The sequence below is a fragment of the Melanotaenia boesemani genome, chromosome 17 (assembly GCF_017639745.1).
Source record: "Melanotaenia boesemani isolate fMelBoe1 chromosome 17, fMelBoe1.pri, whole genome shotgun sequence".
In the NCBI taxonomy this organism is placed as follows: domain Eukaryota; kingdom Metazoa; phylum Chordata; class Actinopteri; order Atheriniformes; family Melanotaeniidae; genus Melanotaenia; species Melanotaenia boesemani.
This window is the reverse complement of record NC_055698.1, coordinates 21,798,365-21,814,125: the sequence shown is the minus strand read 5'-3', so window position 1 is coordinate 21,814,125 and position 15,761 is coordinate 21,798,365. Positions and strand designations below refer to the sequence as shown.

At 39.3% G+C, this 15,761-nt stretch overlaps 1 protein-coding gene across 1 annotated transcript in view; it reads left to right on the top strand.

Moving 5' to 3' along the window:
* LOC121656908 (oxysterol-binding protein-related protein 10) overlaps positions 1-15,761 on the top strand; it is a 104,507-nt gene that overhangs the window by 38,970 nt on the left and 49,776 nt on the right. The window contains exon 5 of the mRNA XM_042012138.1: positions 9,890-10,087. Within this exon, the coding sequence (XP_041868072.1) occupies positions 9,890-10,087 (198 nt within the window). The remainder of the gene's footprint in view (positions 1-9,889; positions 10,088-15,761) is intronic.

Below are 15,761 nucleotides of genomic sequence, written 5' to 3'. Positions count from 1 at the left end.
TGCCTTACATGTATTGTTGAACTCTGTCATTATATTTTTTCTGCTGATTTAATGTATTGAATTGGCCTGTTGGTGAGAGAGCACACTGATTGGCTGTTTAGTCCATCAGATGAGTGCACAGCAGTGATGACGGTAGGCAAATTACTGACATGTCACACACAATCACTTCTAACTTGCCATCTTTATCCTTTCTCCAAAACAAGCGACACTTTTCAGAACTAAATGGATGTGAAATAGATTGTTTGTCCTGGTTAGCAGTTGAATGGTTACTGTGTTTTTGTAATACAAAGCTGACACTCAACTTTCAGGTTTTCTGTATGCACTTCAAGAACCCTAAAGATAAACAGAACCATGTCAAAACTTTAACTTGACACTTGTTTTATTCTGACTTTGGCAAATAGTATACTATAATACTTAAAATAAAATAAAAGTATCTAAAAAATATATATCAATTTGTGTTTGGTTGATTATTTCTCCTCTTTCATAAGAGCTGTTGGTGTTGTGAGATACAATGTTGAAAAGCCTGATTAATCACTTTTACAATAAGGTACAACTTACAAAGACTGTGATTCTATGGAATGAGCAACATAGATAAATATGTAGGTAGGGGCCCAAAAACATGCCAGTGTCCCCTGCAATATTCTCCTGCTGATATTTACTCTTGTTTTGGGATTGACATGTTGTTAGGTGTGTGTCATTCAGAGATAAGATGAAGTCTTAAAGGTCCCATATTATACACTTTATTCCCAATCTGAGACCATTCATTAATATCTAAATGAAATATTTCCGCCATGGTATGGACAAATCGACCCTCAGTTTGAGTGCAGCGGCTTCTCTTCACCTCCCTCTTTTTAGCAGCTTCAGAAATGTGCCGTTTATGGTGGGCGGAACCCTGGTGGAGCAGCTCAGCTGTTGGCTCCGCCCATCGCATCGCCCGTCATGAGGTGATTGACAGGTTAGGCCTTAGCGGTAACTAGACGCTGATTACAGCGTAGTGAAGGATAAACAAACGCCGGAACACCGGAACCCATTCCTGAAGCCCCCATTACCGACCCAAACCGCGACGCACGGAGAACACAGCTAGCTACGCTCATCAATCTGATGCACAATGGCACCGGATACAAACAGTAGAAACAGTGACTTGGCTACATTTACAACAGTGCTAATATATTTTCAAGCTATCAGACTAATAAGGCCGAAACGATAAAATAACTGCCAGCTCTTACCTCTCCAGCTGTGTCACGGACAGTTGGTATTGAACCTGGCTTCAGCTTCAAACGGTTGGCGAAGCCTGCTTTCCATGCCCCCATGTTGTGGAAACAGTCCTCTTTGAAATGCTGGCCACAGACATGCAAAACCTTTGGAAGTTTTCCGGGTACATTTCCTCCAAAAATAAAATTAATCCACTCAGTCCTCGTGGGTTCAGTGGATGGAAGTAAAAAAACGTTTTCGTGTTCATTTATGCAGCCACAAACAGAACAGTGCTTCTGTCGCTTAGCCATGTCCGCTAACGAGGGTTGCCGAAAAGGAAAAACACTGGGCGCTAGGTGATTTTTAGAGGGCGGGCTTTGAGAGCCGGTAAGCGGGTCCATCGCTCTGTGGGGAGTGGTTATTGTCCCTTATGACGTCTTAACGTACAGGCTTTCAAACTCGCTCAATTCAGCGCTTACTTCCCTAGAGGTGGAGCAGGGGGGAGAGAGAGCGCCTGAAAGAGTTTCACACTTACGGGTCTCCTACACATGCGGGGGGACCAGTATGACTGTTCCAAAACCATTAAAAAGTGAATTTTGCATAATATGGGACCTTTAAATCTCAATGCCCCAAAGCGATTATCAAAAATATACTATTATCTAAGCTAGAAGATTAAATCTCTCTTCCAACTTTAAAAAGGGAGGCTGACTTATCCAGTAACTTTATCAAAGTGAATGGTCACAGATATGTTTAAATACCTTTAAAATGACTAAGAATTCAAATATGCAACTACTACAATTCAAAATTCTGAGTGGGAGTGGGCGAGGATATAGGTGTGTATATAGGGAGGGGAGGGATTACATGCACTTGTGGGGAAGGCCTGTGTGGGCCTGGGGGTGGTAGGCCATGGGTCCTCCTCCCCCTTCTGTCCTTCACCCCTGGGGTTCCTTAGGTGGGTACCTTCTGGTGTTGGTGGCGGCTCATTGGCTGCGGTCGCTGTGTGTCCTGGTCATGAGGGAGGGCTGTTCCCCAAGGGTGTCTACTGCCACCAGCAGCTCATCCTCTGGAGGGAAGTTTGCTTCCCTCTGGATTCACATCTCAAGACCCCTCTGCTTCTGGTTCCTGGTTCCCCTGGTTGTGCGGCTGGAACATTGGGGTGGGTGCTGCACTAAGTGGTCATCTGGGGGGGCTGGTCCTCCTTGGCGGGGCTCAGGCCCTCTGCTTATTCTGCTTAAAACCGCAGCAACACCTTCAGTCTGCTTGCTACGATGCTGGACAGGACAAGTTAAATTAAAAAAAAGGAATAAATCAGGAGAAAACAACACATATTGGCCATTTTTACACTTTTATACTTTACCTTTATTAATTTTATACTGTTAGGAACATCAGTAACGTGTAGAACAGGGCTTTTCAGTTTAGTTCCATTAAGATTGTGTTCCAGCATGTTTTTGATGTGTCCCTGCTTCAACACACCTGATTTAATTAATGAGTCACTGTGCAGAACCTCACAGGCTGTTGGATCCATTTAATTTGAGTCGGGTATATTGGAGCAGGGAAACAATGAAAACCTTCAGGACTGCAGCCTTTATGGGACCAAACAGAATAACCCTGGTGTAGAAGATACATATGCAGCCACAACAGCTTGGCACCTCCTTCTGATGCTGGTCACCAGTCTGGTCACATTTTGATGTGGGATGGCTTCCTATTCCTCAGTATAAGTTGTTGAAGTTCAACCAGCATGGTTGTGTTAGTCTTCCTAGCACAAACAGCCCACCAAGGCTGACCCAAAGTGCTAATTTGGGTTGAGGTCTGGACTCATGGCAGGCCATCCACCCTCTCCTGGAGGTACTCTGTGATGATCCTAGCTTTGCGGGGGATAGCGTTGTCATCCTGCAGGATGGAGTTGTCTAGATTAACTGTTAATAAAATTACATCTACTACTAAGAGGATAATTTGTTAAAAAAACGTTTCAGCCATTTGCCTTTTAAACAGTTTTCTTTTCTGAACTTTCTTTAATAATTTGGAGGTGGAGTTTGAAAAAGAGTTTGTGTATTTCCCCCTTTGAGGTTAAATAAGGTCTTATCTTATCTGAACAGAGGAATGTGTTTTTGCAGCTCTGTGTAGCCACTAAATACACTACATTGTTATTCATTACAGAGTGGAATAACCACACTGAAAGTGTGAGAAACCCTATGCTTAAAAAGCAAAAACTTTTTATATGGATAAGCAGAAACTCTTTTTATCTCTCTTGGTGGGGCTTCCTGCAGACCTACTTCAGATCCCAGAGGAGTTTGATCTTGTTCATTGCAGTGCCACTGCTCCGTCAGAGGTCGCAACCCGTCAACTTCAGGCTGCCTTCCTTCTTCCCATTACAGTTATGCCTTTCCAGTATCTGCTTACAGCAATGGTTGTTGCAGTTGAAGTGTATGTCCTGGTTTCAGAGATTCATAGTTAAAAGTGAAGCAAAAGCAATTTGGGTTGAGTGTTAGCATTTATTAGATTATAGACTGGATGAATATAGCTTTTCTTTTAGGTTTCTGGGGAGAAATCAAACAGAAAGATGGGGAAAATGACATTATCCACTATGCTTAAACTACATCTACATAAAAATGCTCTAATAGGTAAGTGATATTTATATAAATTTAAAATGTATCTGTCCTTCTCTTTTTATATGTATAACCTCAATTTATCATGCAGTATGGGCCAACTCTCTCTCTAAAGCATTTTGTTCTATTTAGGACCCAGAAACTAAAATCAGATAAATTAAACTCAGGCATCATTAATTTGAACGTTATTTCTATTCCCGTTATGTCAGAGCCCTGCAGCTGTGTCTTGAGGATGGGATTTAGAGCAGGAAGTCTTGCCCCGTCTTACCTCTCTGAGCTGTTGCCTGTCCACTTCCCCTCCCGACTGCTCAGATCAGCTGACCAGCTGCTCTTGGATGTGCCGAGGATGCGACAGAGGGGACAGAACTTTTTCAGTGGTTGTGGAACTCACTGCCATTGCATGTTAGACAGGCCTCGTCACTGTCCATTTTCAAATCTCTACTTAAATCCTATTTCTTCTCTTTGGCCTTTGACCCAGTGTGAAGGTTGATTTTAGTATTATTATTATTTTAATATAGTTTTTGTTTTTATATTTTTTTTTATTTGCTTTAATTATTTTAGTTTTGGTCTTATTTCACATAGTTTTTCATGGGCTTAAGTCTTTTACATTTTTTATGTATTCTTACTGTTCAGCACTGTGGTTAGTACCTGTTGTTTTTAAAGAGCTTTCTAAATAAAGTTGGCCTGGCTTGGCAGGAAGCACAGCTGCACTTTATCAAGCTGATTAGCAGTAGGATCAGGTTTGACCAGTCGTTTCCATGTGAAGCTGAATCCACACATGCAGTACAACTCAAACTGTGGACTTTGGATTAAACAGGTAAAAACAAAAAATGTTGTTACCTAATTATTATAAAAAGGATGCCCATTAGTTTTTATAGGGTAGCAGCTAGTCTTCCTGGGGGTCCACATACTGAGAGCAGCTGTATTGTTTAAAAAAAATGAGGTCATCCTTTAACCTGCAGATGTGATCATTAACGTTTACCTGACAGAGACGTTGTTGTTCAAGTGGTATAATACATAGATTTGTAGGAACCATTTTCATGAAATATAAGCTTTAATTAAATAAAAGCATATCTCAGTTGGATTGAATGGGATATCTAAAGTTGATGTATTACCTTTTTAGTAAGTTGAGGTCAGTGCACTCCATAACTGCTACTGTATATAATTAACTAAGCAAAATAGAAATAAATACAAATATATTCACAATATTAAAAGAACCTACTAATAAATAAATGATAAATATAAATATTTAAAATGTTATAAGTTCCTAACAGTGGACCCAATGGTGTGTTGTTTCAGCTGTTTTCCCATTTTAAATGTCCTAAAAAGTGATGGGCTACTTTATAAAAATAACATATAGAATAGAAATACTTTATTAATCCCTTTGGAGAGTCCTCAGGGAAACATATTTGTGACCAGGTGTGGAAAATGTGGACCAGGTATGGATGCCATTGAAACACTCCGTCTGGAAAGCACTAAGAAGTTGTGCAGTAACTTAAAACCTTATCAGGTCACAGATTCTGTAGAACTGTGTGACATTTATTTCTGACAGGGAACTATGACATCCATCTCTGCTCTTTTAAAAGACATCAGACAGTTTTTAAAAACAAAAACTTTAGCTTTTCAGAACACAGCACTTTTCTACCGTTGCCTCAATCAGCTAGAGGTTTGTTTGTCTTTGTATGATTTTAAGTTTTAAAGAAACGTAGATTCAGAGAACTTTATCCCTAGAGGGCAGTTCAGTTTTTAAGTCTTAAGATTACACAACAGATGCACCCTAAATAAACAATTACTCACATAAATACAAAGTGTCAGTGCATCAGAATTGTGCAACAGCTTGGGGAAAGCTACTGTCAACTCTACAATTGCAATGACCGTGTAGAAAGACAATGAAAATAATAATAAAAGAAAAATCATAATAAATAGTCTTTATATAGCAGGTCTTTTTATTTCCTACCATCAGAAGCATTTAAGAGTTTGCAGAAGGAAGGAGTTTGAATATGTGTTTAACATTTGGGGCAAGATGGCACCTTCCAAAGTGAAACTCCAGTAATGGAGCACAAACAGATTGATGATGATGATGATGATGATGGTGTTCAGCAGCACCTGCACTTTATGAGGAGATAAAACAGTCATCAGAAGGTCTGAAGTGATAACCCTTTAGTCCACATGCTGGAGCATAGAGCTGGAATTTGGTCAACATTTCAACAATAATGGAGAAAACGTAATTTCATCTCCATTAAAATGTTTGTTTTTGATTTTCACCTCCAACAAATTGGTGGATTTGTTCACATGACATTGACAGAAATACGGGACAATGACAGTTTCTTGTCCATAATTTCATAAAAGGCAGTCATCTATGACAGCAAGTAACTCCTATTTTTATTTATCAGTTCTTACCTTTTCCATTGTTTTCTGGTCATTGTCCTTTTTCAAGAATGGGAACCGACATCAGAAAAAGTGTAAAGATGTGCAGTAGAATATCTGATCTATCAGTCAATAATCTTTGTTATAATTAGAAGTCTTTTAGAAAGGTCTTGGCTGATTCCAGCCAGCCACTTTACAGTGATTTTTTTTTTTATCAGGTTTTACATTTATAAATCCAAAGACTAACAGACAGAATAAAACATTTGTCCCTGTTGTCATTTTGAATTTAAATAATTGTTTTTACTATTGGCATTGCTGGTTTAATTAGTGTCACTGCTGGCTGCATAAAAACTTTTCTTCACCCAGGACTTTCCTGCACATGTAACGGTGATCTTGGGGTAACTTTCCTGTCACCGGTTTGGTTTCTTGGTGTCTTGCATTGGGTGGCATCATCCTCTATTCCCATGGTTATGGTTGTCCCCACATTGCTCTGTGTTGTTGGATGTACTGAGGCTGACTGCTCTGATGCATGCTGGGGATTTATTCCAGCTCAGTACATCATTTGTGTATTTTTGACATTCTGTAGGGTTTTTTTTTAAGATAAAATCTTAGGGTATTAATGATAGGAAAAATGTCATCATTATTCTACTCTGTGCAAGAATTTGATTGTTGACCCTTTTAACTAAACTCATTACAAACAAGTAATTATGTTGTTAATGTGTCCTGTGGTGCAGAAAATGAAGAGTCAGCAGTTGATTGTTGTGTTTTGTGCCCATCTTGCCTGACTGGGCAATATCCACCCACGATCACCTGACAGCAGTGCACCTGTGAGGTATAAAACTTGGACTTTAAGTCTCTGCAGAGACTGATGGTAAGCAAACAGAGAATGACCAAGGAGGAGGTGGTGAAGCTCAAAATTTATATACTTGAATTCAAATTAATTTGCCTTATTAGAAACCTAGCTTTTAATTTTTTTTTCATTTTTTTTTTAACCCATGTTAATTTTTAGATGGAAGTGACATAATAATCTTATGTCTGTCTACCTTTCCTCTTCCACTGATCCTCATTTGATTTTTTCCTCTGTTTCTTTTCTTGGTTCTCATCTTTAGTTTATTAAATTGCTCGGGGGCTCTGTGCCAGTTTTAGGCCTGTCTGTTCATACTCTAGAACGGCTGTCTTATTTTCCTGCTTACTCATGGCTCCTGGATTAGACCTAGACAATACAAGTGTTCACCCTTGTAAGCTGATTATTTTCTGTTAAAATGATTACACGATTTCAACCCTGTGCAGCTCCCTCTGTTCATGGTGCAGATGCATCTAAACCAGGGGTGTCCAGCGCCGGTCCGCAAGGGCCAGAATCCTGCAGGTTTTTGATGTGTCCCTGCTCGAAAACCACCTGACTCAAATGAATGAGTAATTGTGCAAAACTTAATTGGCTGTTGGATCCATTTCATTTGAGTCAGGTGTGTCGAAGCCGGAAACATTGAAAACCTGCAGGACAGCGGCCCTAGAGGACCCACTTTGGACACCCCTGATCTAATTGCAAGAGAATATCCTTGCAGTCATTGGCGTAATTTTTCAGTTTGGTTTCATGCAGCTTTGATATCTAAAGGAAATAAAATGGGCATTTATCCTCAGATTATATAGCTGATATGTTCTGACAGCTTGATCGTGGGTTTTATGTCCTGGTTTACTGCAGGTTGAGCAGCATCTCTCCACAACAGAGGCTGGTTGTTTCCCGTTCAGTGAGCGGTGCTCTGGGGTGGAAGTTGTTTATTTGATCTGTTGAATTTACACGGCTGCAGTGACTGGACCTCTGTGCCATTCTGAGGGATAAATCTATGATGCCTTGTCTCTTTGTGCTGCTGTAAAGTAATGGCGAGTAAAGACAGTGGAGACTGATACATGGCTGACATATCTGCCTGTGTCAGCGCAGAGGTCAGCCAACAGAGGAGTGGCAGAGGTTAGGAGGTGGTGTCAGAGTGGAGGATGTGATGTGACTTCAGTTTCAAAGCAAGATTGTTTTATGAAACTTAGTTGCACACATCTGAAAACAATGAGCCCAGTTTGAGTATGTTACCTGTGGATAGGCAGTGTAATCTTAACATTTCTGAACAAAAGTTGTCTGGTCTTGCACACAACTTACCACATATTTTGCAGAACTTTGTCAGGGTTTCAAGCTTTTGTAGACTGGAAAGTTGTGTTTAAAGCCAAACCAGGAATTTTTGGTTCCTGAACGTAACCAGTTATGTTGCCTTCATCAAACCAAATGGCTCCAGAGAGTAAAAGAGTCAACCAGATAGAATTAAGAGGGAAATGATGGGTTCACACTGGTCTCCAGCGTCTTTTAATCTGGTATTCAAAGATTACAGCACATGGTGCATCATTTAAATTATCACAAACTTTCTGTGGTTTGCAGAAAGAGTGGGTAATTTTTCAAATGTGCAAATGCAAGCAAATAATTTGCATTAAATGTTGAATTAGAGGTCATTTATAAAGATCACTTATTTCTTTTTAAGCATTCAAGAGTTGGTTTATTTACTTTTTCTAGCTTATGCTTTGTGAGGATTTGCCACATTTTTAGTTTGACTGTCCTATTTTTTAGAGAGTGTAAGACAAAAACAGCTTAAGAATATGAGATTGCAGTATAAGGGCTACACAGACGCTGTAAATATGAGCATTCAAACATAACAGAACCTTTCTCTTAGAATAAAGGCAAGTAGTGGTAAAAAAGGCTCCATTAATTACGCATACTAATAGAAAGTTATGCAGATGAGTACGTCATGCTAATGTACACATTTGGACTGATTTGCTTCTCTAGTACAGTTATGCTAGCAAACATTTGAGCTTCACTACATATCTACACCATGCTGTCATCACCTACATGTTCTGTGTCACTTTCCATTAATATCTACATAAGTACATTTCGGTGTAGCGATTAAAGTCTGTTTTGCAGACATTTGTGGCAGTATTTTTTTTTCCTTTTAATTTAGAAAGATTTTTTTTGTGCAAAAGGAAACACTGGAAACTCCTTTTATAAATGAATTCTTACATTTATTGCATGTTAATCTGGCATATATGATCACAGGAACAGTCTGTGATTTAAAAATGTCTAAGAGTAGCTGACAGGAATAAATTGCAACAAGTCCAGTTTAGAAGTAATCATCTAGTTTTGTATATAGCACGTTCAAGGTGTGTCTTGCTCCTTTAAGGTTTTGTTGTTTGCAGTTTCCACTGGACTGAAAATTTCAGACCTGCCCTGTTTGGGCAAAAGTTGCTAGTAGTGAATGCACCCCAAGGCACAGATTCACATAAAATGTAGCTCTGCCAATGTTTAGTTTCAAGCTAATAAGCACTTTATTTTAAAATGTAAAATCTTTGCTGTGAGTATTTATTTATTTATTTGAAGCATTAGCAGAAAAGAAGATTATTAGAAAATGCTAATATGTTGGGACCAAAGCTCTAAATGGTTCTTCCCCAAAGTTCTCACATTAAAAAGGACTCAATCCATCATCCAGTTTGATCTGAGCTGAGACTTGAAAAGAATGCTTTCCTTATAAAGTCAGCAGTAGTGTTTGCTAAGCTACTTTATTTGGGTTAATATTCAACTTTTAGGAACAGCGCTGTTGAGGTATTTTACATTTTATAATAACCCTGCCATGTTTAAATTCCCACGCAACTCACTCTCTCCCTTTCTGTGTCATCTCCCACCCTCCTTACTTCAGGGCTCCTCATCCTCAGGTCGGACCCGTAGTTTCTCCCTCCTCCCCCATCTAACTCCATCTTCATCCCCGAGTTCCCAAAGGCACCCAGGGCACACAGCCTCACCCAGCAACATCGTCACCATCACCCACCACAAATCTCCAGCTGCAGCTCGGCGGGCCAAGAGTCAGTATCCAGGACGACTGTTGGAGGTGAAAGAGGTGGGTGACGAAGGCAAAGCAAAACCTTGGACTTGTAAAGTTTGAACCAGAGCTGACTCTCAGGCATTTTATTATTTATTTAATTTAATTTGTATATAAAGAAAAAAGGAAATTTGGACCCAAAACGTTGGCCCATGTGACTGTCTTGCTGAGCTAGCTTCAATGCTACATTTATCTCTGGTGCTGCATATTTCTAAACCCTGGCTATTATTTGTTTGTCGTCATACTTCAGCTTTCGCTGTCCTCTCACCTTGAGAAGACTGCCACTTAACTTTAGTCTAAAGGTAAAGTTAAATAGTCAAGATACCTTAAACACTTTTCCTGGAAATTTGAAAACATCAGACGTCAGGAATCATTTCTATGATTTCATATGATGTACTTTGTGAGTTTGTGTTTCTTTTGGAGGCAGGGTTATGTTTGTCTGAAACCAGATGTCTGGAGTTGCCTCCTGGGGTCTGCTCAATCACATGTTGAGACCTAGCAAGGGAGCAAACACAGTGACCATGTGTCCCGCTTTCTCCCTCTGCCTCTGAAGGCATCATCATACTGTATGTATGTAGTGGCCTTGTACATGTAAAGTACTTGGGCAGATGAGTGTTCCACTACGGTTCTTCTTTGACTTGGATATGTTTGAAGTAGCAAGCGCTAATGAAAGCATTTGTCCTTAGCAACTGTGTTGTTTTGTGTGAAATGCAGTCCATGGAGTTGAAAGTAGACTCTCTCTCATTGCTGTACTTTAAGGCTAGGCCTCAGACAGTCTGTTTATTGTAAAGTGAAATTATTGGTCGCGATTATGAGACTGATGTGGATATTAAGAGTTTGAACCTGTCAGGGCACTACTAATATCAACTGGATCCAATTTTAAATGTTGGCATAGCTGCTTCCTGGTGCCATGACTGAGTGAAACTACAACTGTTCCAAAGATGGACAACAAAAAGCACATTTCTTATGTATCGTGTTGTCCTGTGCAGACCAATAAGGGAAGCACGAAAGCTTCTTTCTTTGACACCAACACTGGAGAAAGTGAGACTATAGGTTTGGACTTTGCAGTCACTATTCACCCAGGCTCCTCACAGCAGGAGATGAATTCTCACTCCTGGAAATGCCAGGTATAGCACTAGAGGAGGAAGGACCCAGTGTCCAATCTATGTAGAAATTGTGTGTTAAGGATGGAGGAAGAGGCTTAGACTTTATTTGTTCTGATGGCTGTTTTTTGTCAAGAAACAAGTGAAAATAAGTTTGGAGCAGCAACCCATTTGGTGCACAAAACATGAATCTCCTGAGGATTAGCTGCTGTCGTCACACATCGTGCTCAAGTCATTTTCCAGGTTTTAACAAGGCAGAGGTGGGAATCTTTGCTAGAAGCTCACAGCTAATGAACATTTGCATTCTCTTATGCAGCGGACATGTCCAGAAAATTTCAGGGCTGCAGTGCAGTATTTAAGTAAAAATAAATAATAAAAATTGGGGCTTCAGCTGTGTCTAATATCACGGTCAGCAGCTTGTATTTGCAAAAGGACATTTTGACTGTGCAGGTGGCTTTATGGCTTTTAATTTAGTAAGCACTTGTAAAAATGTGCAGGTGGTCTGAGCGTGCTCAGGCAAAGAAACTTTAAAAATATAAACTTCAATTTCTCACAAGGAGCTTTTGACAGCTTCATTGGAACAAAAAACATCAACTTTGGTGTCACATTTATTTATGAAGTTTGATATTTGACTTTTTCATTACTTTCTGGACAGTGATGGAGCAGTGGAAAACACACAGTTTTCATCATATCGGTTTCTTATATACCCAAATAAATAGAAACTCGTGTCCTGTTTAGGATGTAGACAACCCAAACTTTATATACACTCTTGAAATGTATATAAAAAAACAAAATTCAGTAACTTATTTAGCTTATATGTGCTCTTCCAATGTCACTGAGACAGATGTTTTGTTATTAATTTGATATTCGGCACTCGACTGCATTTTACCTTCATTTTGAGAATAGACATATTACATTTGAGGGAAAAATTGCTTGATGAAGTTGACTCATTACAGCGGCGCTCACCAGTAGATGTTGCTGAAGACCACGTATCTGGAGAACATCCAGATTAGCTTTAATTTCCAATAAATACTTTAAAATATAGCTCTGTAGCAAATAAACCTCTTAGATGTGTAATGTTTCCTTTTTCCTTAAACCACATTCATTGATTAAAGACTCATTCAGTGACATGAATCAAATTAGAATAGGCCTGTTTTTTTTTATTTATTCATGTATTTATTGGTTTCTGGACTGAGATTGTGCTGCTCTACTGCGACACCCAATTTTTATTTATTTATTTTTTATATAAATTGTATGTTGGACTTCTAAAAGTGTCACTGTATTACAGGCAAAAATATCTTGTTCTCAGTTTCTTGTTTTTGTTGCAAACTAATGTCTTCGTCCTCATGGGGGTTCATACTTTCTGATCATTCAGTCAAAACTTCAGTCACAGCGCTGCTCTTTGTTGGTGCTGCCTTTTGTCTTCAGAAACTTTGCTCTGGTCTCAGATGAGGCGCTGGTGCAGTGAGTTCAGCAGATATTTCTGGCTCCCTGGCAGTCATGACATTGACTGCAGTGTGTCAGTTCAGCTTTGTTGGCATCTTTTATGGAGTACTTATAAATATTGAAACATTGCTGGTGATAAAGGGAGGAGCTGTTGATCAGATCTCTCTGTGGGAAATTTGTGGTAAAATCAATATAACATGTAAAATGTCAATGCACATAAAGAAGCTACACAAATAAGTGACTGAGCTCACACACTTAGAATACATTTCAGAGAGCTTTCACCTGCTTGTTTAATTTAATTTTATTACTTTTGTTTTAATGTAACTACAAACCTGCGCGCATGTTGCAGGTTAATTAAAAATGTCCCTGCTTGAAAATTTGTTAGTTTGGACTTGGTTTGAAGTTCAAATCCTCATCAATTTTCAGTCCTAGTTACTGCTGCTTCATCCACTAAATCCAGTCCACTCTTCTCTGCTTATCTTTCAGGAGATTGTTTTTCTCTGCCACCTCGTAATGACTTGTTTACAGTTGAATTAAAGTGATTAATTGCAAGAAATTAGTCTTGAAGCTGGGCTTTATGAGGTGAAAATGAAGAATTGATTGGATATAATGTTTCAGGCTGTCACACTTTTTGTGTACAGACTAAATTTTCTTTTTGGATCAATGTTTTCAGTCAAAGAGAAAAAAAACAACCTGAACATAGAGAGACAGGAAGCTTTCTCAATTTAAAATACTTTGTTGAAAAAGTGGATGACAGGAAAAAATGATGCACTCTGACATGGTTGCTGTCACTTTAAAGAAATGATCATTTGAGTCTGCAAACGTCACTTATAAAGTTTTGTGATCGATAGGTTTTATTATTGATCACAAATGTGCTAAGTGGTCTGACTAAATATTACAACCTGACAGTGTATTTCTTCTCAGCTTCTTTAGAAAACCATGACATTTTATCAGACATTTTTAGTTTTTGTTGATTAATAATCTGTTAAGGCAAACTGAAATGTGTGCATGTTCGTATTTTACACGTAAATATAAATCATGTCTTTTTGTTACAGCTCAAAAAAACTTGTGTTTTCCTATGACTCTGCCATTGTTATAATTTAATCACAAAGGTTCTGGTAGTTTCCATGAAGATGAAGGTTTTATAGTGAAGTATTCACTCTTCCTATGATATACTATCTTGGGGTTAACTCTATTCTGGATAATCATGGTGTCTTTAAGGTGAATTTGGGGGCTAACCCTCCATTCTCCTGCCTCTGACCTTCAGTGGAGGTGTAAATCAAAATCATTGATGGTTTTCTGAGATATTTACCTGTGTAACACCTATTAAAACTTAAATGAAGCTACTCAGGGTCAGTTTTTTAGCTTATTTTTGCACAGTTTCTCACCAGACATTAGTAATTCCTAGATCAATTGGGCTGCTATGAATATATATGAATTTACTGACACAGTAACACATCTTGATTTTTACACTTCTGTAGTAAGCTCACGTGTCTTGGGTTTCTTTTCAGACCAAGATTACACATACAGTCTTTGTAGTTGTGAAGATGTACTTAATTAATTTTGGGTATGTTATTTTCGACATACAGAAAAATGGACCTTGTCAGGAAGAGGTTAAATAAAGCAACTTGGGGGAAAAAAAAGTTACAGTATTAAATAGACCAGTGGTTCCCAACCCTTTTTCCTTGGGGACCCCCTTCATGGATATACTAAAATGCCATGGACCCCCTGCGCCACCCTGTGCTGAAACCATCCTTGGTTATTAGGCTTTCAAGAGTGAGATTCTCACCATATATGTTTTCTTGTTGAGTCCCGTTCTTTGATAAAGCCAAAGTTAAATGAACAACATATAGCCTTATTTTCTTCCTTAAAATAGGCACAATGTGTGGACATTAATCACAATGGCTCTAATGTTCAAAGCCTCAGGGACCCCCTGTGCTCTTTGGGGGATCCCCTTGGGGGGGGGTCCCAGACCCCCAGGTTGGGAACCATTGGAATAGACAACAGGAAGAAGTAAAGCCTAGTTTGAGTGTCACAAATCTGCCATAGCAGCGCTTCTGCAATAATATCAAAGCTGGCAATAAAATGCAAAAGAAGTTATTGTGCTTAGGTCAGAATAACTTCTGTGGATGGAAAGTTGTATCCACTGAATGGCTGCTCTGTAAGCTTGCTTACTCAGCGGAAGGGTGTGGAGATAAGGCTGTAGTATTTTACTTGTAGATATCAGATCCTCATTTGCTTTAAGCTGGGACAAAGCGGCTCTGTGTGATCCTGCAGAATGCACCATTCTTCCCACAGAGGAGAAACAAACATGACTTGTTTAATAACCTGCTATAAAGGAGCCATCTCACAACAGGACGTTGCATTGCTGTCACCTCTCCAGAAACTGAAACACTAGGAAAGTGAAGTACAGAACCATTAGCTAAACAGTCCATTTTAAAAATGGCCATTTACCTCAGTTATTTCTCTCTATGTCAGTGAGACAACACACTTTGTGGAGCATATTGCAACTTTCTCTTTCATGCCTTTCTTGCTCATTGAAGACCTGGCTGACACAGAGTTGTTAAATTTCCCCCTTCAGATGTGCCACGCTGCAGCTCTGCCTCATCGTGCTAAGAATATCTCTTCTAAATGATTCACTCAGTGACAGAGAGGGAGCAACTAGTGATCAGTGCTAGTGTAGAATATTTCTCACTCGTTAGGAGCAGAGGATGCCTCCCCGTGTGAACCCAGGACAGTTGGAGTAAATAACAACAGATGGTGTGATCATTATGCAAAACAAACACTCCTCTGGTGCTTGGGTTTTCTGCACAGGGGAAACAAAGCCATGATGTGTGACTTGTCTTCTGTTCAGCTTCACTGTTTTTGTCCAGAAAAAAACTGGGCTGCTGCTTTCTGTGACCTGGTTTAATAATTTTTTTTCTATTTTGTCAGCTATTTTATCTTTTCTCCTATGGCTGCCACCCATTTTCCCTCCTTCCTCTTGTCATTTGTAGTTTTCGTTCCTGTATTCATAACAGGTCAGTAAACTTTCCTGATGGGCTTGGCACAGATAAAGGCCAGAGAATGCTGGAGTCAACAGTAAAGGAGTCTGTTTGTTCTGATTTATACACAATAGAGCTCAGAAAGCTGCCGTAGCTCAT